At 43.9% G+C, this 27844-nt stretch overlaps 1 protein-coding gene across 1 annotated transcript in view; it reads right to left on the bottom strand.

The window, feature by feature from the left end:
* ALOX5 (arachidonate 5-lipoxygenase) overlaps positions 1-27844 on the bottom strand; it is a gene marked incomplete at its 3' end in the record, with an annotated part of 54788 nt that overhangs the window by 5285 nt on the left and 21659 nt on the right. Inside the window, exons 5-10 of the mRNA XM_015414398.1 lie at positions 24464-24570; positions 18732-18904; positions 18050-18196; positions 17763-17966; positions 13913-13999; positions 4052-4230 (exon numbers count right to left, since the gene is read on the bottom strand). Coding sequence (XP_015269884.1) covers positions 4052-4230; positions 13913-13999; positions 17763-17966; positions 18050-18196; positions 18732-18904; positions 24464-24570 — 897 coding nt within the window. The remainder of the gene's footprint in view (positions 1-4051; positions 4231-13912; positions 14000-17762; positions 17967-18049; positions 18197-18731; positions 18905-24463; positions 24571-27844) is intronic.

The following is a 27844-nucleotide window of genomic DNA, read 5'->3' as shown; positions in this document are numbered from 1 at the left end:
GAACTGCCTCACCCTTCTTTGCCACGCTTCACCATCACCATGTGATCGGTGGCTGACGGCCTGAGCACGGAGCCTCGGGGAAACGTCTGATCACGATACCGCGCTTCATTTTGCTCTGGGCCAAAAAGCCTCGCTTCCCCCTGGATTATCTCGCTCATGTGACCGGGACCTACATTAACTTCTCTATTTATTTATTTAGATAATCATACCTCACTTTTCTCCCCAACGGGGACACAAAGTGGATTACAGCACCATTCTTCTTCCATAGCAGGGCACAGATCCAAGCCTGTCTCTCCCAGATCTTAGTCTGACACGGCGACTGACATACCACAAAGACTCTCAGCTTTCCCCTCTCTCCCTCCTTCTGCCAGCCTCTCCCTGGAAAAGTCTAGCCAAGTCACAAACGTTGTGCAGTAGCAAGTCACTCAGGTGAGCTGTGAGGTGGACACTGGCTGGGCCTGGTCAAGTTGCGCAAGTCTTGCGGTGGTTGCTATAGCATAGTAGTGAGTCACCAGGTGGTTGTCTCCGGGCCAGGGTTAGTCACGCAAGTCACATGGTACCTTGATGGACCAGTGGTCTGATTCAGTACAAGGCAGGTTTGTGCATTAAAAGGGAAGCACCAACACTTTAAATTGAGCCAAGGGACAGGCAGCCAGCGGAGAGGATTCAGGAACGGTGTCGTGTGGTCTTGAAGGGCAGAGTTGCAGTTTGCATGAGCTGCAGTTTTGGAAATTGTTTTCAAGAGCAGACCCACGTAGAGTGTGCACAACAATAACGTAGCCTTGAGATTACCACAGTATGGATCAGTGCGGCCGGATGAGAGGCCTGCAGAAATAAGCAAGTTTGTTTATAGCTGTGTTGGACCAAAAATGGGTGAGAAACTTCTGCCACACAGCAGCTTAGGGAAATGCCTTCTTTAAAAAAAACAAAAAAAACCCACACAGCAGCTTAGGGAAATGCCTTCTTAAAAAAAAAAACAGAGAGAGCCCAAATGGGCTTAAAATGGCGCCATGGGGGGTACTCCCCCCAAGTAATTTGCATGAGTAAAAATCACCCTGAGGGAGTTATTTCGCCAATTTCGCATGTACAGATGCTATGCAACTGTGGGGAACACGTGCTCTTTAAAAATTGTAATGCTTAATTTGGCTCTGAATGTGTATTAGAGCAATTCAATGACGTGCTTTTGAATTCCTTCATGTGAACTTAATGAACATTCAAGAACTTAACACCTGTTCCCCTCCCTCACCTCTGGGGAAAAGTCCTGCTCGGTCAGAACGGATTTCGTTGGAGGTCTGATCACTCTTTCAGCTGATCTGCACTGGACCTGGGCTCATTTTGCCGTGACAACATGAGAACATAGCAGGACGGGGGCTTCAACATACATCAGGTGTGAAAGGGAAACCATTATTAAAATCACCCTTGCAACAAAGGCCCAGTCCACATCTAGCATTTGCTCCGCTGTTTTACCAAACCCATACTGGAACAGAAAAAGATGCGGCTCAAAACCACATTTAGATACCTCGGGCCAACGCCGTACTGACTACAGATTTACCCCTGAATGGCCATAAAACGGCCATAAATCTATGCTACCATAAAACCGAGAGATCAAACGAAGTGAAAGAAGAAGACGAGATTGGATTTATACTCCGGCCTTCACTACCCAAAGGAGTCTCAGAGCGGCTTACAAACTCCTTCCCCTTCACCTCCCCACAACAGACACCCTGTGAGGTAGGTGGGGCTGAAAGAACTCTGACAGAAACTGCTCTTTTTCAAGAACAGCTGTGCCAGAACTATGGCTTGCCCAAGGTCATCTAGCAGGTGCAAGTGGAGGAGTGGGGAATCAAACCCGGTTCTCCCAGATTAGACTCTGCACACCTAACCACTACACCAAACTGGCTCTTTCCTTCTTAAAAAGGAAAGGGGCGCATTTACTGAGTTGGTGGCTTCTCAAAAGCTTGGGCTGTAAGATCAAGGCACAGCAAAGCTGATGTTCCAACCACTATACCAAAGTGGCATGCAGTCTGGACACTGTCATAAAATCCGACAATCGATCAGAGTGAAAGTGGCATGCAATGTAGAGGGGAATTTCTGTTCCAGCATGGGTTTGGTAAGACAGCAGAGCAAATGCTAGATGCAGATTGGGCCTTTGTTGCAAGGGTGATTTCACACAGCACCCAGAGCCAATGAAAATCACTCTGGTGGTGGAAGCAGCCCTGAACACAATAACTGTCAAGTGATTTCTAACACTTTACCTTCCCAAAAGGGAACTGCATCTTGCTGGATAAGAGGGAGGTTAGAGACTCCCAAGTGGAGATGCTGCTATGGTGTTTAATGCTACCCCCATCAATGCAGACATCAACACAATCAGCATCACCACTATCTTATCTTGATTCACTTTTTGGGTTATTCCCTCAGCACTTGACCATGGCGCTTAGGCACTGGTGATCTAATCAAAGTGATACACAAAAGGATGACACTTTAGTCCTAAACTACACAATGGGGTCACATGTAGATTTCAAACAATAACTGGGAAAGAACTTAACCCTGCTCCTCCCTCCCATTTCAGAACCCACAGGTCTGATTCTGCGTCTCTATCACCCCTTGGGTACTGCCAGTTAAAAAGGACCTCCCTCCTCTTCTGGGAGCTTCAGTTGTGTATCATTGTATTTGATCTCAGTAGCCCTTAGCATCAGAATGGCCTGAAGGTGTACTTGAGCACTCTGTGTAGATGAACTCGCTCCTCCCCAGGAACAGAAGCCACAAATAAAAAAGGCATGCATATCTGCATGATTCACGGACCACAAGATTCTTTTTTTGGTCAGAAATTTTCAGAATCTTTTTTTCCCCTTCAGATAAAGGTCAACTGTTGCAGCTTCAAATGGAAAGATCAATGTATGTCTTGTGCTTTCAAGGCATTCCAGAACAAAAAGGAGAAAATTTAAAAGAACTTTTAAGCGAAGCATTAGCACCAATGACAGAACTTAAACAAGATGTACTGCAAAACAATATGGATCTGACTTATCAGACCTATTGAGATTTCATCAAGAAAAATAAGCTACCTGGTGATAGTAAAATTCTCCAAGAAATCTACTAGAGAAGCTGTTTTGAAAGCTACATCTGGGAAAACCTTGAAAGTAAAAGATGAAGAAGTGAAAATTTTAAAGGATATTCCATTTGAGGTGCGGAAGCGAAGGCGACAATATAAAGACTTAACTTTCTTCCTTCATAATAACTCAATTTCATACAGATGGACATTTCCAGAAGGACTTGTGTTCAACTATAAAGATAAGAAGACCAAGATTGACTCTGTTCAGAAAGCCAAAATTTTTTTGGAACAGCAACAAAACCCGAACAAAGATGAAAGAAAGACGGAGGACAACAATGAAGAAGATGATAAAAGTGATTGTGAATCTGAAGATACATCAAGGAGCTCTGGCAGTACCTCTGAGGTCTCAGTTTTGGAAAAAGGAGTAGCTGCTCCCAAATCACTTAAAGTTAAACTGAAATACAAGATGAAAAAGTGTGGAAAACAAACTGGAAGTTCAATAGAACATAAACGACTATAAAACACCTATAGATTTGTATTAAAGACTCAAGCCAGCTTTATCTAGAAATCAATACCTTTATATAGTACCTTTGTTATTATTGTAGGTCCTGATATATAAGAATGTAATTTCTTAAATATGATCCTTGTCTTAATTTAGCTTCTGTATTAGTTTTAGAGCTTCCTTTGCCCCTTCCCCATAGGATGTAGTATATAAAAGCAATAAAAAAATTTTTTTAAAAAGAAATTTTCAGAATCTGATTACCTTTGCAAAGTATTTTAGCTTTTTAAAACCTGTTTCTGAATAGACTCCTGCTACTACTCTGTCCTACAGCCAAATGAGACAAAAGGGGTGGTTTGTGTGAAGAGGGTTCTTAACGTTTACCTAGCGTGAGGGGCTGTTAGAAGGAAATGCCACCGGAGCACTTTAGGGACTCAGCTGTCCTTGTGGCCAGTTTCCAGAGGTTCAGTATGCTGTAACAGAATTTATTTAAGATGACCTCCTACCTCCTCACTGCCTCCCACACTTTGATGCCGTCGTCCCGAAAGAAGTAGTACGGAATCTCCTCAGTGCTCTCCATGCGTCTTGCTTTGATTTCTTCAGGGAAGCAGAGGGAGCTGTAAGTGAGGTACTTCATTGCTCGCTGGACCATCTGCACGTGCCCACCTCCTCCAGTGGCATTTGCCTGTGATACCCAAAAGAACAAGCAAAGACAGTTACACGATCCCGTAAACGAAACCGCCTAACAGAGGTCAGGATACCGTGTCCCAAATGTAAGTGGCTGGCACTGGAAGATGGGGAGGTGAGGTTTCACCACTGGATGCTTGACCACAGTGTGCACTGGGGCCCCAGCACCTGCCTTACACAGTCATGGCATAGTGGGGGGAGACTTGGGGGCATTATTAAGGTCACTGCAAATGCTTGCCCTTCATGTGCCACAGATGAAGGCAGGCTGGTCCTCATCTCCAAGGCATGGCCAAAGGACACAAGTAACCTTACTAGCATAAGCAAGACTGAAGGACTGGAATTTGTTTGTAGACAGTCAGAGAACAGAGTAGTCTTTTTCAGGTACAGAGTAAGAACCTCGATACAAATCCTTCCCTCAAATTCAACTGTTAGTAAATGTTTAATTACTGAAGTTCTTAGGAGTCTGGTAGTACCTCGAAGACTTAACAAAAATGTATTTCAGCATAAACATTTGTGAGGCAGAAAACATGGTTGCACTTACCTGTAATTGTTGCTGAGTGATCACCTGTGCAATCACACATGGGTATTGCAGATGTGCAGGCCTGTTGCACTTACCTGTAATTGTTGCTGAGTGATCACCTGTGCAATCACACATGGGTATTGCAGATGTGCAGGCCTGCTGCAGAGAGGTTCTGGAAGCTCAAAAACACCAGAAGATGCTCCTTTTCCCTCCCCCATGCGGCTTCCCAGCATGATTAGGAGGAGAAGAGCACCCTTCCCTCAGTTTCTTGCTGCCCATCAAAAGAGAGAAAGCTGAACTCATTTAGTAAGACAGTAGAGCTCACAGCAGGGCAGGAGGGAGGGGTCTGCGACTGCACAGGTGACTACTTAATGAACAACAGTTACAGGTAAGCACAACCATCTTTTTGTCATCATGGTACCTGTGCAGTCCGACATGGGAGAACAGTGAGGTGATTTGCATCGAAGGCGGGTGCATCTTTTTGTCATCATGGTACCTGTGCAGCCCCACATGGGAGAACAGTGAGGTGATTTGCGCTCTAACCGAACAATCACTGAGGCACCATTTTGTCAGTTGTCAGGACTTTGTCAGTTTTAGTGCTAAATAAATCTGTCTCCTCCAAGGGGAGTATCTCACTCCTAGCATGAGACTCATTTAGCATTGCCATTGAGTGCAGCTAGGAATAATGGCAGAGGGAAAATGCTGTAGAGAGACTGCAGGCCACACAATCAGCTACATGTCTTGCTGAGGCGATGCCTAGGGATGGGCACGAACTGGCTCACAAACTTAAGTTCATGACAAATTTTGGTCAGTTCGTGGATTGCAAAGTGAAGTTTGCGGCAGGTCAACTGGCACAGTTTTCCCACAAACTTTCAAGCTGTTCATGGCGGTTTATGTCAGTTTGTGAACAAATACATTTCTGGAAAGATTGCCACCGCTCAATCAAACTGCTTACCAAACGTCAAAGCAATAACTTGGAGGACATGGGGGGGAGCATCTGGGGGAGGTCCCCTGCACCTTTGATGTCTGTGCTGGTTCACTAGCTTGCATAAGGTCTGTTCTATACACTTCTGAACCTGCACCTTTGATAGGCGGTCATTTTGACAGGCGCAGGTTCAGGAGTGTATAGAACAGATCCTATGCAACTTAGAGACACCAAACTCACAGAGACTCTCTCCAAGTTTGGTGTCTCTAGCTTGCACATTCTATACACTTCTGAACTTGTGCCTGTCAAAATGACCGCCAGGCGAAGGTTCAGGAGGGTTCAGGAGTGTACAGAACAGATCTTGTGCAAGTTAGATACACCAAACTCACACCCCCCCCCCAGATGCTCCTTTACATGCCCTCCAAGTTTTTGCTTTGAAGTTCAGTAAACGTTTGGATTGAGCGGAGACAGTCTGCCTGGGAATGTCTCCACTGACAAACCAGCACAAATCACCACAAACAGCTTGAAAGTTCGTGGAAAGGTCCTGCCGGGTGACCTGCCACGAACTGGAATTCGCAAAGCACGAACTGGCCAAAATCCATCATGAACTTTAGTTTGTAAGCTGTTTCATGCCCTTCCCTAGTCTCCGTACAAAACACATGTTCTGGCAACAAGATACAACTGCTCCCATGTAACCCCACAAGCAGAATTTACTGACCAGTCTCCTCACATTCGTTACCACTATAGTCTCTTATTGTTTCCACCGCTTTTATGTACCTACAATAAAATGGCTGCCTGGTCCCTTCTGGCAACTGGCTTCAAAAGGGGAGTGGACAAGTTCATGGAGGACATGGTTATCAGTGCCTACTATCCTTGACCTGGATGGCCAAGGCTGGCCTGATCTCATCAGATCTCAGAAGCTAAGCAGGGACTTATGGACTTCCTGGAGGTATTTGGATGAGAGACCACCAAGGAAGTCCAGGGTCGCTATGCAGAGGCAGGCAATGTCAAACCACCTCTGAATGTCTCTTGCCTTGAAAACCCAACGGGACTCACCATAAGTCAGCTGTGACTTGATGGTGCTTTCCACCACCACCACCACCACCACCACCACCACTAGCCATGATGTATATCGACTCCATCCAGTACTAGAGGCAGTATGCCTCTTTATACCCACTGCTGGGGACCATGGGCAGGAGGAGGCTGCTACAGTCAACATACTTATGGACTTCCTGGAGGCAACTGGTCAGCCACTGTGTGAATAGAATGTTGACCTTGATGGGCGCTTGGTCTGATCCTACATGGCATTTCTGAAGTTCTTATATTCTTATGCATGGTGGTTGAGAGGGGAAGGAGTGTTGGTGCTCCGGGGCACATGGGGTGGAGCAGCGGAGACAGAAGGCTATGCAACTTAGAGACACCAAACTCACAGAGACTCTCTCCAAGTTTGGTGTCTCTAGCTTGCACATTCTATACACTTCTGAACTTGTGCCTGTCAAAATGACCGCCAGGCGAAGGTTCAGGAGGGTTCAGGAGTGTACAGAACAGATCTTGTGCAAGTTAGATACACCAAACTCACAGGGGGTCTCTAGCTGACTCTCCTCTGCCTGCCCTCCAAGTGTGTTGAGGATTGGATTTACAGGGTCAGAGTTACAGCCGCAAAGAAGGTGCTCCCAGGAAAGTGCATTCTGGGGAAATGACAGGATCTATTCTACCGGTTCATTTGGCTGCTAAAAGTTCATGATGGTCTGTGGTTCATGAAACGGGCACACCATGAACTGAACCGCATTTTCCCAGTTTGTGCCCATCCCTACTGATGCCTGGACAGCTTCGACGCACCAGGAGCTTAGCAGTTTGTGCTTGCCCTCCTGAAAGAAGTTCCAAGTAGGGGGCTATGCTATCCCATAAGAACAGCTCCCATTGCATCATACAGCATCCATTACTGGAAAGATAACTGGCCCAACAGAGCCTGGATGTATGGCCTTAAACACCGGATTGGTGGCTCTTGGGGAAGTAGAAGAGGCTGAGCATAATCATAATATGGATTGGAACAGAATTGAGCCTCTATGTGCCATTGTGGGGAAGATCAAGGTCTCTTTCCTGGCTGCAGAAGGACCATGGGAGACATCACCTGGATCAGATCCAAGTGGAGCATTTGGATCCAAAGCCAGGGGATTGTAATAACCATCATAGCGGTCTTGATATAAAGAGCATGATGGGGACACAACATGCTGCTGGATCTGATTGATGTGACAGATCCAAGCAGTGGACAACATGGTAGCTCACTTCTAACACTGAGTGTGTTGAGATAGGAAAATGGCCCAATGGAGAAGGCATTCTCGAAATAGGCATCCGCTCTGTGACAGCTTCAAGCAGTTTCTCCTTAACTGATTCTTGAGAACAGAACAGAATTGAAACCAAGGATGACTTGACCAAATTTGACAGCCTTTCAGAATTGCTTATGTTTGTGCCAAGCCTTTTTTGCTGGCAGCTCTGAGCCACTCCATCTGGGCAACGCCAGAGAGGAAGCCAGGGCCTCAATTGGAGCCATATCTTGAACCAAAGGGCATTCAACAATTATAGCCCATTGAAGAACCTAGCTGTAAGCATACCTTCATAATGAAGTGAATCAACAGTGATACTTTCAATACGTCACCAAGAAAAATGAATTGTTGAAAGACAGTTTATGTATACATCCTTGTTCAGAAGAAGATCGTTGTCGAAACGGCACACCATTCCGGAGACCACCGTCTACATTCACTAAATATATTGTTCACCTTTTTGTTATTGTATATTATGATTTATGAATATATTATCAGAGTCAAATTGTCACAGTTTTTTCTTTTTCTTTTTTCACTGGTCTATTAACTGTGCCCATCCTTGTGACTATTCTTTGTAAACTAGCTACATACAGGGCACTTAGAAACACGTTATTTGCTGAGGCACAGAAGACACAGGATGCAATCATCAGTGTAAGGAAATTTTGTCCTGCAGGATATACACTTCCTGCAAAGGGCATTTGGGGCCATATTTTTGAGGTCTAGCTCTGTAATCTATTAAGCTTATGTTTGTTTGTTTGTTTCAAATGTAGATCTAGTTGGGTCATTTCAGTTTTACCAGTTGGATGTAGTGGTTAAGTGTGCGGACTCTAATCTGGTAGTACCGGGTTTGATTCCCCACTCCTCCACTTGCAGCTGCTGGATGACCTTGGGCAAGTCATAGTTCTGTCAGAGCTGTTCTCTCTAGGGCACTGTTCTGGAAAGAGCTCTCTCAGCCCCACCTACCACACAGGGTGTCTGTTGTGGGGAGGGGAAGTGGAAAGAGTTTATAAGCAGCTCTGAGACTCTGAGTGAAGGGCGGGGTATAAATCCAATCACCACCACCACTACCACCTCCTCCTCTTCTTCTTCTTCAAGGGATTTTTGTCCCACAGGATATACACCCCTTGAAAAGAACATCTTGGGCCACATTTCTGAGACCTGGCTCTATAACATAGGTATCTTTGCCCCACACAGGGTGTACCCTTCTTTTAAAAAGTATCTTGAGAACACATGCAGAAGGGGCAAATGCCCTCCCACTGGTGAAAATGGCCCATAGAGAAGCCCGAGTCCTCCTACCCCCCTCTTACAGCACTTGGAGCCACACCGAGCAACCCAGCACTTTATAAAGGTGAGCCATGATGATTTTGTATTGGTATTTTAATACTAATTGGAAAATGTTTAACTTTTAAATTATTTTATTATGATTCATCTTGGTGGAATCTCCACCTTCTCCAGTATTGTTGCTATAAGCTTTTCTTTGCTAATGCAATAAAGACTGATTGATTGATAAGGGTGAGCCGCAGAGTGCAGCGTGGGACATGACGGTGAACCCCCAGTATGGTTCATGTCACCTATATCATTTAGATGCTTCCTGAGTGGCCCTCGCCAATCCTATGAGGCCGAATGGCTTTCTGTTTTGAGTACATTTTAAGAACATAAGAACATAAGAGACGCCAATGTTGGATCTGGCCAAAGGCCCATCCAGTCCAACACTCTTTATCACACAGTGGCCAGAAATACCAGTGCCATCAGGAGGTCCACCAGGAGGCCCTCCCACTGTTGAACCCCCCAAGCACCAAGATGACAGAGCATCACTTGCCCCAGAGTCCCTATCTATACCTTGTGGCTAATAGCCACTGATGGGCCTCTGCTCCATATGCTTATCCAGCCCTTTCACCAAAGAGCCCAGGGTGGCATACAGCCACCTCTCCCCCCCCTTCTTTTTTCCTCACAACAATCCTGTGAGGTAGGTTGGGCTGACAGGCTATGACTGGCCCAAGGTAATATAGCTTCACAGCTCAGAGGGCACTCCGCTGTGGGTTTCTAAGGTTTTAGTCCAACCGTTATAAGACAGTGTGTCTCCAGGCAACTTGAATTAAATTTGGATTCAGATAGCTATGTTTAAGGACTCCAGAGGTAACGAGAAAGGAAAGCTAATTCCTTCCTTTTTGCTTCAAGGTACAATATTCAAAGAAACGTTATTGCATCTTCAAAGAAGCCGATTATAAATCAACTTTGCTTTGTTTAAGGGAATACTATTTGCCAGCAGCTGCACTTGTTTCTCCGGGTTATTGTAAACTGACTAGTGCCTTGTCTAACTCTACAGTATCTGCAACTGAAGCAAGGGAATCTGTAGCCAGAGAAACTGATGAAAGCCCACAGGCACTAACATTATTAAAGGAAGAGGAGGAAGTCTGACATTCTGGCAGTTAATATATATGATAAACCACATGGAAAAAATGGCTTATTGTGTTTTTTACTTCCTTTGTACCGTCTTTTTCCCCAATAAGGACCCACAGTAGCTGTAGTGTATTCAATAGCTGCCATTGAATGCATGATGTATGTGAAACATCTAATTGACTTGCCATGTTTATCTTCGTCCTGGGTGTAATGTATTGAAACGATTACATGAATCACCTCATAGGACTCCTATGTTAAGCTTCGAGCCAGACCAGGGCTCCTCTGAGCGAACTTCCTATTGGTCGCTTCGTAACAGCGACCAATCAGAACGATACCATTCCCTAGGAGGGAAAGACTCCCATTGGTCCTTAACTAAGCAATCTCATTGGTTGTTAATTGTAAATAGGCGTGGCTACATTAGCCCGGTTATGTTTAAAAGGAGCATAAGCTCCCACTGTTTTCTGTTCTGGTTTCTTACTGAGTTAGTGCTTGGCTGAATCACTCTCCGACTTCTTTGTTAAGCGAGCAACTTAACAGTAGCTTATGTTGTTCTCCCCTCCTCCTCAATTTTATCCTCACAAAAAGTCTGTTTAGGCTGAGAGAGAGTAGCCAGCCCAAGGTCACTCAGCAAGCTTCCACAGCAGAGGGGAGACTCAAACCTGGGTCTTCTGGACCTAGTCTGCCATATTTAGGGTTTCCAGACTCCCGGTCCGGGCAGGGAATCCACTGATTTTCGAGGGTTCTGTCTGCCACCGGCCAGCTGGCCGGCAGGGGAAGCCCCACCCCAAACAGCAACATCACCCAGCAATATCCCTGACTCTGACATCCCATGACGATGCTCTGCATTTTGGGCAGAACTCTTATGGTTTGACCCCAATGTTAACCATAGAGTTTGAGAAGTACTGGGTTCGCCGCATGGAGGACTCGGACAAAGATATGCGGTTGCAGGGGTCGTCACACACACGTTTATTGTACTTAACACAAGACTAAGACTAACTCTAATGGCCCGACAGGGCCAACTATATACATATCCACCCAGCACCCCCTATTCCCATCGGAGGGTTTGAATGTCCCGCCAAAGTGGCTATTGGTTGGGGCTGGGGGGAACCAGGATCGAAAGTTTCCTTTGTTCCAGGAGTCAAGCTCCTGCATGTGCAGCGGACCCCTGGTGGCGGTCCACGTACATAACAGAGTTTGCCCCACAAGCAGAGCATCGCCATGTGGCATTGCCAATGCGATGACGTCACTTCCACGTAACATCATCACATCAGGGAAGTCGCCACCCACTGCCTTCCAAATTTCCCTGCCGGCGTGACGATCATGCCTGGCAACCCTAGCCATACTGACTACTACACTACACTGAACATTTCACACATGACCCGTTTGTTATCATTAAGGAATTTGCACCTATGGGGGAAAGAACCTTTACCTGTGGGCTCAGATAAAGAAAGAATCCCATGTTATTACTAGTTGAATAAATTTAATTTTAAGTACAAATGCTTTATTTATTTATACAGATTTAAACCGCCCTCCCCTGAGGAACAGGGCTTAGGGTGGTGTACATCAGTATAAAATAATTAAACAAAATCATATTTTAAAAAACAGAATATATGATACAACAACAATAATCAGATGGCAATGATACGGCCAGAGTATGCCAGTGCCTCGTGGGGAAGGGAGGCAAGAGAAACAGGAGTGATTAAGTGGTTAAGTAATTTATTAAATGGAATGCAGGTTAAAAATATTAGAACATTATTAAAATCCAAGCAAATTAAACAATCCAGCTTTTTAAAAATTTGTTTTTAGTAAGGTAACATTGCTTTATGTCTCAGTTAATTACTACTCTCAGCATTCCACAATTAAGGATACATCTGCCCATCATTCTCCAAGTTTGACATATTTATTTCCTTTACTATGTTTTCCCGTGGAATTAAACCCAAACTAATGACAACCATATAAACTAAGCTTGTTATTCCTGTTTGGTCCTTGAATCTGTTAAGCATCTTCATTCATTCGTTAATAAATGGAATACATTAATTAAACCCTATTGGTCTTAAAGGTGCCACTAGACTCGAACTTTGTTCCATTGCTTTGTGTCTTACAATTTCTTCTTAAGCTCTCCATGCTACAGTGGCATGCTGTCTCCGAAGTGACAACAGCAATATTCAGTCAACAAGCTGTGGCCATACCACAAAGGGGAAAGAAGAAACAGAAGACTTTGATCTTTGTATGTTATGCTGTGCAATGATTCTGACTGTTCTATGCCTAAGTAAATAAAGAAATTTTGTCTCGCGAGTCATGGTAAAAATTAATTTTTGTACACTGCCATACCAAATCTCTAGTACCCTCAAGGTTTTAATTGCCTTTTGTGTAAATTGTAGAATCATCACCTTTAATGAGATGTGCATCTGGTTGTCTTTTGCATACCCATTCGCTTATCTGGCATTACAATGCTGTATCTTTATCCTTTTAGCCGTTTTTCTATGAACAATGCAATTTTCTTAAACACGATTATGATACTGTCATCTTAAAGTTTTCCACAAACTGTACTTTTATTTATTTACATTATTTATAGTCTACCTTTCTCACTCAGACTCAAAGAGGATTACAGAGTGAGTTAATACAATCGATGGATGGGACATTCAGTAAACATTGCAATAGGATTAAGGTTGCAGAACCAACCAGAAATCTAAAAACAACTGAAGCAAACTATTAATATGACACATTAAATGATGCAGAATTCCACAGTAGGGTCCTAGTTTCAGCAAGCTGTACACAGTAGGATAGACCACAAGTCTCTAATAATTTTTCTAAGTAACTTTGTGAATCATATAGTACAATCCAAGTCTATTGTCTGAGTAGAAAAGCCCTCTTGAATCATTCAGTTCTGAAGTGTTTTCTGGGGGCACGGATATTTAAGGGGATATTATTAACTGAGGAAGAATTTATATAAACACGTGTTTATATGAACTCACAGTATGCATATTTGTACATTTACAACATCCTTCTCAGTGGGTTGAATCCCAAATGTCTCCCACTATCAGAAGGTCATTTCTGTCGGTGGAAAGGAAGGGGACAACTTCTGCTAAGTCCCCCTCCCAAAATAGACCCCCATCTCACCCCCACACTATTTCTGAGTGTCTCCCAGCCCCAGCATTTTGGGGGATTCCAATGGGAAAGAGGAGGTGGGGGAAAAATCTGTTCCCTAAGTGGAGCTCTTCTCACAGACCTTCAGATTCAACCCAGTGTTATCAGTTCTATCTTTATGTTCTTTTAAACACAAGGTATTTTATTATGGTGGACATTTGAGTGTACTGCCTAACTCGCAAGTTCCATGCTTTATAAGCATTTTGTCTTCTTCTTGACACGTATACCATCAACTCTACCAACATAGTGGGCTCTCCAATGTGAAAGGCCCACTCTTATGCCAGGGGTTTGGGGTAACATCCTTCTTGTCCCTTCCAATCGTAAGAAAGTGGTTTGAGAACACTGATCGTAAGTAAAACTGGCTCACCTTGTCAAATAGACCGTATTCACAGATGAGTTGCTCCCGGGCTTTGGTATTGATGGCAATTGTAAACCGCGCATGGGGTACAAGGAGCTGTAAATTAAAAGGAGCTCTGGATGAAATATCCCTTACAACTTTACTAAAGCAACATGATTTATTCCCAAGGTGATTATTTCACACAGCAAACCTCACAACCTGAAGTCAAGGTTCTGACCTGTATGAACTGCATAAAATGCCCACAAAGACAATGAAGACAAACATATTCATTTTCAGCTCAATGCAAAACCGGGTGCCTAAAATCAAGACTGTTATATGAGAAACTAGGAAAAGGGCCCGTTGTGGAAATAAATACAACGGCCTCTAGAAAGAGGACACTCAGTGTCAATTTGCTGTGGCGACCTCAGCAGGGTATAATGACACTGAGTCCACCATTTTCTCCAGAGGAACTGATCTCTGCCATCGGGAAAGCCGAAAGTATAAATAAATAAATATAATAAATAAATAAAGAACAGTTGTAATTTTGAGTGATCTCCAGCCCTCACCTGGAGATTGGCAACAATGGTTCCCCAGAAGGGAATAGTTGGTTTGCAGGGTGGAGTCTATGGCTTTGTACCTGTCTGAGGTCCCACGCCTCCTGAAACCTCACCCTCTCCAGGCTCCATCCCTCACATCTCCAGGAATTTCCCACCTGGAGTTGGCAACCCTTTCTCCTTCCCAGCCAATCATCAACCTACCTTTATTTCCCCCTCACTCTTCAGCTTTCCACCCCCCACACACCTGCAGCCTCTCCCATGCTCTGAAGCCCTGACTGCTACGTCACATTGGCTGTCATACGGGGGCCACCTCAGCAGCATATAAGGATACAGAGCCCACCATTTTCTCCAGAGGAACTGATCTCTGCCATCGGGAAAGCAGTTGTAATTCTGAGTGATCTCCAGCTCTCACCTGGAGATTGGACACATTTTACCTCAGAACAGCAAAACTGTTTAGAATGTTAGAGGCAAAAGCCAATCAAGTCACATATGCAAACGACCTCTGTGTTCTGAGGCAGAGGCCAATGAGGCTGCATATGCAAATAACCTCTGTGTTCTGACTGGCTATGGGGGGGAGAGGATTAGCAAAATGTTTAGAATGTTGGAGGCAGGACTCAGGCAAAGCAGCCAGTGAATAGGGAGACCCTCTGAATGACAGATCAGAGAGAAATCTGATTTTGGAACGTGTGGAATGTTCTAGAGAAGTGCCACCACCATTCGGCTTTTATTTATAAGGGAGATATGATTTTTCATACAATCAGTGCATGCAGCATACAAATACTGATAAAGTTGTAAGGACCTCAATTCCCTGTTTTACAGGTGGTGGGCATTTATCTCTCCAGTGTTATAATATAAGACTTTTAGGTGCAGTTAGGCATGCAGGGTCCATTTTTACTGACCATCACTTAGCCTCCAAGAGACGGGTGGAAAGATTAAAAATACATAAGCATCCTTAAAAATCAATGAACATTCTAATGCAGAATTGGTATGAGTAATAACTTCCTCCTAGTAAAACCAAATGACTGGACACACCCAACATTAAGGGACACAAAAGCCAGCAATTAAGACACTTTACTCAATCCTTTACTAAAGAGTCACTGAGGTGTCCAATATATCCTTAATATAGGGGTTTTTTTTGCTAAATAAGTCACAACCTAAGATCCATAGAGAGAGCAGCTATAAACTTTAAGGCTATATCCCACCGCTTTGGCAAAATGGGGTTGGCTCCTTATTCCATTCACTCTGGAGACTCTGCACAGTGTATTTATTACTCAACATAAAATATTTATAAACAAATATTGTAGATTTCATTTTCTGCATAAAATCAATTAGCGTTTCCCGGAGCAAAGGGGAATCTGAGACTTTAATGCCACAGGGCCATATTTAGATAACCAACAGACCTTGCCGTTGTAAATATTGTCATTCAACAGAAGTTGACAAGTCCTACCTAGACCTCAGCTGACAAAATGACAGAAACTCATCATCATAGTCTATCAATTAGTCCAACGTAAAAATCCCCCTATAAGTCCAAGTTTTCCATTAAAAAAGATTGCTTTCCCATTTTTAGGTCTCGGTTGGCCCGTTAGCATATGAAAACGGGTTAAACTGATATTGTTCTCTAGCTGAAGTACAGGATTCACTCTAGCATAAGAAGACCCGAATGCATTCTGCTTAGAGAGGGGCACCAGGCAACGATGCCTCCAAAAGATCCCAAGGTGGATAGTTTCAATTAGTCCAACGTAAAAATCCCCCTATAAGTCCAAGTTTTCCATTAAAAAAGATCTCTTTCCCATTTTTAGGTCTCGGTTGGCCCGTTAGCATATGAAAACGGGTTACACTGATATTGTTCTCTAGCTGCAGACATTGCAGTAGGAATAGGATTCACTCTAGCATAAGAATACCCTAATGCATTCTGCTTAGAGAGGGGCACCAGACAACGATGCCTCCAAAAGACCCCAAGGTGGATAGTTCAACCACAAAGAGTGATCCCAATAATTAGTACAAACTAACAAATATGCCTGATGATATAAACTAAGATCAGGGAAACCAAAGTCTCCTTCACTGAATGGGAGTTGCATCCTCTTTAAAGAAATCCAAGGAAGTAAGGAACCCCACATAAATCTCTGAAACATTAATTTAATGAATATATCTGCAAGGTATATGGAAAGGAATTACATCTAAAATATAAATAACCCTAGGTATAATAATGGTTTTGGGTATATTTATTTTGCCCCACAAAGACAAGTTTAAGGTTGCCCTTCTGTACAAATCTAAAGAGATCAGAAATTAGCTTGTTAAAATTTAGCATAATCAACGCGGATAAGTGAACAGGGAAGGAAATTAAAACTTACAGAAGACTGTTTTTTTTAAAAAAAATGACAAGAAGGAAGCCACACACACTACTGGCTGTTCTTTAAAATGCTACGAGAATTAAAGACAGAACAACAATCTCTGCTGAACGCCAACTTTGGAGAGTGATGAAATGGGCCCATTTTTTAGATATGGAATGACAACAGCAGAAACTTTGGTGTCCCATCCTTGAACAAGCACCCCCACATGCAACTGTCATCTTGGGGCAAAGTAAAACTCATTTCTAAATTCATTTCCCTAACTGCAATGAAATTCAAAGTGGCTGTTGATTGGAGGGATTTGGGAATCAAGGCGACAAAGGACACTGCTCCTTCTCCCTTCCACTTATCTTGTCATTATTTTCCTTTCTAAATGCCCAGTTCTCTTGTCATCATTGGAGTCAGATCGCCTCTGTAACTCATTTGAACAGCATTTTCCCCCTTAACTGGGAAATCCAGAGGATTGGGGATACTGTGTAAAACCTCTGTGCCAGTTTGGTGTAGTGGTGAAGTGTGCGGACTCTAATCTGGGAGAACCAGGTTTGATTCCCCACTCCTCCACTTGCACCTGCTGATGTGACCTTGGGTCAGTCACAAGCTCTGGCACAGCTGTCCTTTAAAAAGAGCAGTTCTCAGTCAGAGCTCTCTCAGCCCCACCCACCTCACAGGGTGTCTGTTGTGGGGAGGGGAAGGGAAAGGAGTTTGTAAGCCGCTCTGAGACACCGAGTGAAGGGCGGGGTATAAATCCAATCTCCTCTTCTTCTTCTTCCTCTTCCAAGGCAATTGATTTTGGAGCAGCAATGGCTAGTAGGGCTGGACTGAGTGAACAATGTTTCTTTAATCTCTTGCAGGATTTCTTACATTTTTGTCCATGCTATATAGGAACTTAATATATTGACAATGAAAGAGATAACAGGAAGCATTTGGGGCAAATAACTGCTACCCCTGGAAACATCCCTGCCAACACTAGCCTACCTTGAAAAGAGGATGGACACCTGGCAGCTGACGGAACATGGCCACGGCAAACACCTCTGAAACTAAATGAGTCCGAAGGAGATGTGTGACAGTCTGATGCACATGGAAGTCTGAAGACCGAGCCCAGATCTTGGCTAATAACCAGTCATACTTAGCATCTGATGGAAGGAAAATGGGATTGTCTGGGCCAGGAGTCTGATTGATCTGCAGAGAGCGACAACACAGTTAAAAGAGTTTCTACAGTGACGACACAAACTATTCTGTTAATGAGCAGCAAACGGGTTTACCTGGATAGCAATAGGGACAATCTTCTTCTGCAAGTTCTTATATAATAAACAGATCGGAGCAGCTAAGTATTGTACTGTGCAGGGGTCTGTCTTATTGCCTTCAATGCCATCCAGGAGTTCATAATCCACTATGAAAATATTCCCTTGCTGCAGAAGTGGTTAAAAACAGCATATTAGTTTAGCTGTATTTGAATTAGGGTATCCTTCTCATGTGTCCGTCTGAAATGGGGATTTGGGGCACTGAAATCTAGTGGGTCAGTTTCCTACTTTCAGATTGTTACCATAATAACTGCTCAGGGGTGCTGGGAGGCAAATTGCTCAGCAGTGGAATTTTGCTTTGGTGTTTGCTGGGCTTTGTCCTGTCTCCTGTGCCATTAAGCATCTACATGAAGCTACTAGCAAATGTTGCTTGGGGATTTGTGGTATGGCATTACCAGTACACACACTTTAACTATGTTTCTCTTTTTCATTTAAGGCAGGAGATGCTCTGGATGGATTGGTACTAGGAAGCAGTAATGGGATGGATGTGGAGGGAAAATCCATTGACTGAAGCAGCAATGGCCTGTGGGGTGGAGCTCAGGAGAAAGTGAATGTAGTCTGTTTCTACAAAACTAGCACAAGTATTTTCAAAGAAAACCTTTTAAATGGGAGTTAAATAAATGTGACCATTAAATGTTTGTACCGTTATCTCTTCTTCCAAGGTCAGATTCCTCTCCAAACTGCATTCTACCATTTCTGTGGTCACTGGAAACTTTTTGGGTAGTTCTGTGCACTTTTGGATCATTACAGGATTGCACCCATTCAATAACTGGTATCCAAACATGAAATCTTCCTGCCAGTGCTGCATCACATACTCTAAATGAAAGAAAAAAAAACACACGAATACAAAGTCCAAAGGTTGAGGGTTTTTTTAGCAGCACTACTAGCACAGGATATTCATTGTTTGCATCAAACTATTCAAAATGAATGAAAGTCTTCTGTTCCTTTTTAGCGTAATTGAATCTATCACAATCTGGAAGGGGTCCCATGGGTCGTCTTCTCCACACTTCTAAATAACCTGCACTTAAAGAACTCCCAACAAACGTTTCCCAGTTTGCCCAGCCTGCATTCTGCAGCTGCTAGAATGCAAACAATGTGGAGAGACAAAGAACTAAGAGACGCTCACAGAAAACAATCACGTTCTCAGCTTCTTTTCTTGTAGCAGTTCACAGGTGGATAACAGTGGGAATTCTGCAGAGAAGGAGGTAGGAGAGTTCTGGTAGTGTCCCCCCCCCCCAATCAGCTACCCATATATCTCTTTTCTCTCTCTCTGTCTCTGTCTCTGTCTCTCTCTCTCTCTCTCTCTCTGTCTCTGTCTCTCTCTCTCTCTCTCTCTCTCTGTCTCTCTCTCTCTCTCTGTCTCTCTCTCTCTCTCTCTGTCTCTCTCTCTCTCTCTCTCTCTCTCTCTGCTTCTTTAAAAGATTCTGGAAATCTTTAAAAGTCTCTGGAAATGAGAGGGAAAGGTCTTTTGTTTTTTGGTCTTCTTAACCTCTTCAGTTGTGCTCAAGCCATGACGGACTAAGCTCTTACAATAGGATGCCATCTTGACCACATGTAGAGGGATGATGGGTAGAGGCCCCAGACTCTGAGACCTAAGATAATGGAGGATTTTAAATGCTGCAACTTTAAGCGTTACTAGCCTATTCTAATTCAACAGCATTTAGGGTTTAGAACAGCGTTTGCAGGACTTTGTTTTTCCACTGTTTCCTTTCATCCTTTCTCAGCCTGATGCTCACACAGACCATGTGTACACTTTTTATTTGTATATTAAACTTCCTTGTAATTTGAATGTCGCAAGCCTGATCTCTGTACCCACACCACACATAATTTAGCCACATTTCCTGAAAAGCACCAAAGCAACAGCTGAGCTTACCATTCCCAAAAGGTGAAGGTGCAAAAGTATGACAGAACACCGTCACATTAGCTAGTACAAGTGGAGCAGGCGATGCAGTAAATAGCAGAGCCTTTAAATGGCTATGCGGCAAAGTGTGCCAGAAGTACTAATCCTTTTAAGCAGAAGATACTTTTCTGGATCATTTGGTGGCAGTGGACAATACCCAGAGAGAGTTTGGTAAACTGGGAGTATAAGGGAAGAGTAAAGGCGTAGAGGTTTGGGATGGTAGCGGAACTTTTCACACTCTTGAATGAATAGGAATAGAGCTTGAGAGACCATTCCCTAACAAGCCATTTTTGGAGACTTCCTCTGCTAATGGAGGACCCAAAATGAGAGCCCTCTCCCTTCCCCACAAAGATTCTCTCTTGAGTATCTTCCTGAAATTTCTGCCATTCCAAACTAACAAAGGACTGTGTCCCCTCATTAACGTACCATCAGACACCCTCTCCTTCTATCTGTGGAAAATTACTGGCCTCCTAGGGGAACCCTGACCCAACACGGCAAATGTCACATCTAATTTTAGTTCTGTAAAATCTCTATTAGTCTATGGCTTACATGTGAGGTCCTTAAGCTACAGGAACACCTTTTCTTTCGTTGGCTATTCCCTATTAACATTGGTATTTTCTAGCCAGGCAGGTGAAAGCTAGTGAGAGAACCTTGTTCTACAGCCTTTTGTCTACCTTGGGAAGGCTGTTTTCCTGATAACTTCTCTGCATTAGTATAGTAGAAAGGCTCAACATCCTGTCCAAGAGTAGAGATGTATAATATCAATAGCCTTGTTTACGAGTTTGTTGAAATAAAGCACTTTGGAAAGCCTCATCTATCTTTCCCTTGCTCGAAAGCCAGACGAATCCAACTCTAGGGATGCGGTGCTCATCTCTGTTTCCAAGCCGAAGAGCCAGTGCTGTCCAGAGATGTTTCTGTGGTCATGTGGCCAGCATGACTAGATGCCAAGGTGCACGGAACGCTGTTACCTTCCCACCGAAGTGATACCTATTTATCTACTTGCAATTTCTTGCTTTCAAACTGCTAGGTTGGCAGGAGCTGGGGCCAGAGATGGGAGCTCACTCCATCTTGCGGCACACGGGTCTCGAACTGCTGAACTATCAACCTTCTGGTCTGCAGTTCAGCATCTTAACCACTTGAGCCACCGCAATACATTGTGTTAAAAGTGGCCCAATCCTGCCACAACATAGTGAGTGCAGACTGAGGTGACCAAACAAGGTTTAGCAAGTCTTCTTGACTCTGTAAATGTGCACAGGATTACAGCATTAGGACTGCATGTGGCTTTAAGATGAATGTTGAGAAATTCTCAAAGAAAGTATTACTCAAGTCACTGGAGAAACACTGTTTCCGCTGTAAATGGGAATCACTGCAATTTGGTGGACAGCAAATTACAGCACAGCTATTGCAACTCTTTAAGTGCAACCCTGGTCAAATGACTGAAAAGTCTACATATGAGCTGAAGAACTGGTCTAAACTAATCATTTCATGGCTTAGAAAGGTGACTACAGTGAAAATGACCGTGGTCCTTTAATTCCTTTATCCATTCCAGGCTTTTCCAAAAATAGCCTCTGAACAGTTTTTGCAAAAGTGGAAAAGAAAAATCTTTAATTTGGGACAAATAGAAGCTAAAAGATTATGGAAAAAACCACTAAATAGGGGGATTTTGATGACAAAGTTGAGAAAGTATCTATGGATGTATGTTCCATGCCATCAAGTGTAAAGATACCACATTGTGACAAAGAAGAGACCTGGAAAGAATCAAACATTCAAACAATCAAACAAAGGCTCCTAAGCAAGCTCAAAATCATGGGATAAAAGGACAAGTCCTTTTGTGGATCAAAAACTGGCTAATTAATAGAAAACAGAGAGTGAGTATAAACGGGCAATTTTCTTAGTGGAGGGTGGTAAGCAGTCGGGTACCGCAGGGATCAGTACTTGGTCCAATGCTTTTAAACTTGTTCATTAATGATTTGGAGTTGGGAGTAAGCAGTGAAGTGGCTAAATTTGCGGATGATACGAAGTTGTTCAGGGTGGTGAAAACCAGGGAGGATTGTGAGGCACTCCAAAGGGATCTGTCAAGGATGGGTAAATGGGCATCAACATGGCAAATGGGGTTCAATGTGGCCAAGTGCAAGGTGATGCACATTGAAGCCAAAAATCCTAAATATAAATACACATTGATGGGGTCTGAACTGGCAGAGACTGAACAAGAGAGAGATCTTGGAGTTGTAGTAGATAACTCACTGAAAATGTCAAGACAGTGTGTTGACTGCAATAAAAAAGGCCAATGCTATGCTGGGGATTATTAGGTAGGGTATTCAAAACAGATCAGCCAATATCATAATGTCCCTATATAAATCAATGGCGCGACCTCATTTGGAATACTGTGTGCAGTTCTGGTCACCACACCTTAAAAAGGATATTATAGCTTTGGAAAAAGTGCAGAAAAGGGCAACTCAAATGATAAAAGGGTTGGAACACTTTCCCTATGAGGAAAGGTTAAAGCGCTTAGGGATCTTTAGCTTGGAGAAACGACGACTGAGGGGTGACATGATCGAGGTTTATAAGATTATGCATGGGAAAGAGCAGGTAGAGAAAGAGGTACTTTTCTCCCTTTCTCACAATACAAGAACTCGTGGGCACTCCATGAAATTGCTGAGCGGTCGGGTTAGAACGGATAACAGGAAGTACTTCTTCACCCACAGAGTGATTAACACTTGGAATTCACTGCCACAGGAAGTGGTGGCGACTACGAGCATGGACGGCTTCAAAAGGGAATTACATAAGCATATGGAGTAGAGGTCCACCAGTGTTTATGAAAGTTGTACAAATTCTAGTTTATTTTTAATTGCATACATTTTACCTTTGCACGGTTAACACTTCCTTGAGTTAAGCCTCTTCCACAACAGTTAACAACTATTGTATGTTTCCAAAGGGTCTTGAAAACCCCATGGGTGTTGATCTCTGGTAAGTATGTTAAGTATCAGGACGTTACAGAGGTTAAGAGAACACTACTTGCATCTCTAAATAGTTCAGGCACTGCTGCCACCACAATATCGAGAATCAACCAAGCTCAATTAAGATCTTATTTCTTTGACAGTATTGTTTACAGAATTTCTCTTTTCATTTTTTTCTCATAGGCTCTTCCCCTAACCTGGTTCTGGCTGGGCTGAGCCCTCCCCCATCACAGTGGCCATTGACCATCTGTCTTGTAAGGCAGGGTCGCCAACTCTGGGTTTGGAAATAACTGGAGATCTGAAGGTGGAACGTTGGAGGGTGGGCTTCAGGGAGGGGAGGGATCTCAGTAGGGTCTAATGCCGTACAGTGCCCTTTCCAGATCAGCTATACATCTCCAGGAGAAGTGGAATAAATGTTATAAACAAACAAACAAACTATCTATGTAACCGGGAGATCAGTTGTAATGCCGGGAGATCTCCGGCTCCACCTGAAGGCTGGCAACCATACTGTTAAGGGAGAGCCAAGAAGGACAACCTAGGGGTAAAGACGCCATCCGGTTCATTCCAGACTGGCCTTCTTCTCCTTCTCCCCTTCCCAGGTCCTCCATTTGTAAGAACGGACGTCTGTACGTTTTGTTCCAGCATTTTAATTCTAGGTGCTGTCATTTTTAAGGTGTTTAGCTTTTTAAAAATACCGAAAAAGTAACATTTGAAAGGGTTTTTTTAAAAAAAGCTGTTCCCCTCTCTTCCCACCCACATATCTATTTGGAATACTGTGTGCAATTCTGGTCACCACACCTTAAAAAGGATATTATAGCTTTGGAAAAAGCGCAGAAAAGGGCAACTCGAATGATAAAGGGGTTGGAACACTTTCCCTATGAGGAAAGGTTAAGGCGCTTAGGGCTCTTTAGCTTGGAGAAACGACGACTGAGGGGTGACATGACTGAGGTTTATAAGATTATGCATGGGAAAGAGCAGGTAGAGAAAGAGGTACTTTTCTCCCTTTCTCACAATACAAGAACTCGTGGGCACTCCGTGAAATTGCTGAGCGGTCGGGTTAGAATGGATAAGAGGAAGTCCTTCTTCACCCAAAGAGTGATTAACACTTGGAATTCACTGCCACAGGAAGTGGTGGCGGCTACAAGCATGGACGGCTTCAAAAGGGCATTAGATAAGCATATGGAGCAGAGGTCCATCAGTGGCTAATAGCCACAAGGTATAGATAGGGGCTCTGGGGCAAGTGATGCTCTGTCTTCTTGGTGCTTGGGGGAGAGCGCTAGAGGTGGGCAATGGCAAATCACCTCTGTTCGTCTCCTTCCTTGAAAACTCTATGGGGTTGCCATAAGTCGCTGTGACTTGACGGTACTTTCCACTACCACCAAGACTTACAAAAAAGCAAAGCTACTAGAAACACAGTCCAAGTGTACCAATCGCATACATTCAGATTACGTCTGAATTTACTCATCCTATGCTTTAAACTCTTTACAGATGCATGAATCAAATATAATGAAAACTCACCCGAAATTGTATTGCTAATTCTGACAAAGATCTTCTCAAAATCTGCAAAGTCACTCCAGGAGGACTGGAACATGTGCATAAAGCGGTTCACATACAGATTTTCCATCCTAAAGAAAAGAAATATGATTATTAGCAACTGCCACCCCTTTTTGTGTTCTCCCCGCTTACCAACATTTTTCACTTTCCTGATTTCCTTTCTTCTCTGAAATGAAATTCTCAGTGATGATGTAAGGACATGAGATTGCAGGAAATTTGAATACATTTGTGGGGATCGGGTATATTGGAGCAAAATACATGTGGTACCAGAGTTCCTGAAATTTACTGGACTTGAGTTCAGCCCTGGATTACCCCAGCACCAATAATCCGTTACGTATGCAGAGATATCTGCACAGTCACACTTGCACAACCTGTTGATCTTTGGATTTGCAACCTAGTCCAACGCTGGCATTGGAAAGAAAATCTGAGAAATTTTTTTTGGGGGGGGGAATCCTGACTCTTTCTAAATTCACAGACAAGGAAAATCTGTTAGAACAAAGCAGCAGCTTTCCCCAGATCATAAAAAGGCACACGGTGATGGAAAAATTCTCACAAACCTAACGACAGTGGGGGGCCCCAACTTCAGGATAATAACCATCCCTAGAAGTCTATGCTCATTTCACAGGTGTTCTAAGTCCCCCATGAATGCTTCTTCCACAGTGTTAAAACCTCTACGCTATAGGCTACTAACAAATCCAGCAGTGTCCCAATCCCTTTTTAAAAAGGAGGAGATCATTTACAACATTCACAACAGAGAAAGGGAAGCATTACTTTCAATACAGCCTTATCAATAATATTATCAATTGTTTGTTGTAACTCATTTAAGACCAGTGCTGGAGACCACTTGGAAGCCTTTTATTAAAGTTGGTGTCTTAAACAAGTGTGTTGGTGGCGGTAGCATCACGGTGGTAAAAGCCTTTATTATCTGAGAAGAAATGTATTGATCACTCAGATGGGCCTGGAATCAGTGCTGGAGTGAGCATGCCTGGCCATGGGGGAGGGGGCCCAGCTACATCACTCTAAGGGTGCGTTCAGACGGGGCGTTTCTGCCGGCATAAACGCGATCAGACTCACCCTCCTGTCTGCGGAGCCCTCCGGTGGACGCCCGCTCACACGCTGCGGGTGTCGGCGTTTTTTTTAAAGGACTGTTTGAGCATGCGCACAGGCAGCCATTCAGAGAATGGCGATTTTTGAGCATGCTCAACCCCCTCCCCTCACATTTAAACTTTAAAGGTAAAGTAAGGGCTTTTTAAAAATTTTAACAAACACTCAGGGCGAAGCTTCGCCTGAGCGCATATCGGCTAGTTAAAAAAAAATGGCGGGGGAAAGCCGGAAGCCTCAGGCTTCCGACGGAAGTGGCTGCGCAACGGAGGAGAGCGATCAGACGCCGGGGGGCACCGTTTTCAACCGTTGCACTCTGTTTACCACCACTTCGGACCTAGTGGCAGAGTGCAACGGTTTAAAAGGATTTACAACGGTTAGGGACGGGAGGCAGATGTTCGCCGTCTGAACGCCCGTAAGTACACCGGTTGGAACCCGCACCCTAACCGTTGTAAAGCCCCCGTCTAAACGCACCCTAAGTGTGTAGAGGTGTTATCTCATTGAATGGGATGCCTCTCTTTATCTTAACCTGGGAGCTGCCTTCTGACCCCTCCCCTCTCTCCCTTTGTCCTCTCCCTCCCTCTACATGGCCTTCCATGGAGACACATGTCTCTGCAGGTCTCTCCTGCAGATGTGATGCCCTCATACTCCCACACACATGATGCTGGAGAAGCTGGCCATTTGTGATAGGGGAACGTACTCTTTAGATCAGGCCTCTCTCTCTCCTTTCGACTACAACCTGAATCTGAACTGGATCTACTTGAATAAATCTAAGTTTACCTTTTTTGAAATATCCTTCTTGGGAGATTTGTTTACTGTACTCAGTATCACACTTCTATGACTGGGCAAAACTCTGCTATATTAACCCAATATCCTAATAAGTACCTGGCTAACTTTGAGCTTCTGGTTTCTGTGAATGAACAGAGTGCCCAGAAGGCAGCACAGTGCCTGGTAGTGTTTTTAAAGGTAAAGGTAAAGGTTCCCTTGCTCGAAAGCCAGTCGAATCCAACTCTAGGGTTACGGTGCTCATCTCCGTTTCAAAGCCGAAGAGCCAACGCTGTCCAAAGACGTTTCCGTGGTCATGTGGCCGGCATGACTAAACACCGAGGCGCACGGAACGCTGTTACCTTCCCACCAAAGTGGTACCTATTTATCTACTTGCAATTTCTTGCTTTCGAACGGCTAGGTTGGCAGGAGCTGGAACTAGAGACAGGAGCTCACTCCGTCTTGCGGCACCCAGGTCTTGAACTGCTGAACTACTGACCTTCTACAGTTCAGCGTCTTAACCACTTGAACCACCGCACCGCACTGTAGTGTTTTTAGAGGGGGATAAAAAGGCATTTCACCTGCAGCTTCCTTGGGCATAATGTGGTTCTTACAGCAGCTCAGAAAGCACGTGAAAGGCCAGTATAACCGTGGCCTTGTCCTTCTGAAATACAGGGAGGAGTAGCAAGCCAGAAGGAGGTGAGAAGGGAAACCTCCGCATATTTATTGGTGTGCTCCAAGAAGGTTGATAGCGCTTCCCTGCTCCTTCCAGTTTAAATGACGATTTAAATGAAGCTGATCTTGCCCAACCAAATATGGAGGTGGTAATGGGGGGGGTGTGTGTTACATCCAGCGGCAGGCCATAAAGGAACCCTTAACAAGGAAGCTTCACAGACCGCTGGTTGAAGAAGATGCCATTTTAGACAACCCGATGGACTATATTGTGAACAGAGTGTGGAAAGCAGAAGCGAGTATTTCCTTAATGGTGCCTGCAGTTATTTCTAAGCCCCAGAGTGACTCTTTCACACTGTCAGTAGACTTCCAGGAACAGCTTGCCACAGTGGTGACTAAGGAGCACTAAACGGCAGGCCTACAGAGCAAAACAAACAAACAAACCTGACAAGAAGGAAGAAGCAGTGTAATTCAATGAGAACTAGCTGTTCCTCTTGTATAGCAAGTCTCACCACAAACACCTGCTTGGAACAGAGAACATCCTAATCCTCACCATTCGAAAATTAGAAGACTAACGGTAACAGTGGTCTCAGAAATCTCCATAACTACCGATTGTCCGGGGGGGGGGGAACTATTTGTTCATAGAATCTCTACTTTAGTGTGTTTTTTAAAAAACCAATCGTGACTTATCCCACATGCTTAATGTAAAAGATGAAAACTTGTTATTTTTCACAGTTTTCGGTCTATTTTTCGGGTTGTTCCAAATGGCTTCATGTAGGAGATCTGGGAGTACTGGAAAGGCTTCGA

Source organism: Gekko japonicus, unplaced genomic scaffold (assembly GCF_001447785.1).
Source record: "Gekko japonicus isolate JY-2015 unplaced genomic scaffold, Gekko_japonicus_V1.1 scaffold1406, whole genome shotgun sequence".
Classification (NCBI taxonomy): Eukaryota; Metazoa; Chordata; class Lepidosauria; order Squamata; family Gekkonidae; genus Gekko; species Gekko japonicus.
This window is presented reverse-complemented; position numbering and strand designations above follow the sequence as displayed.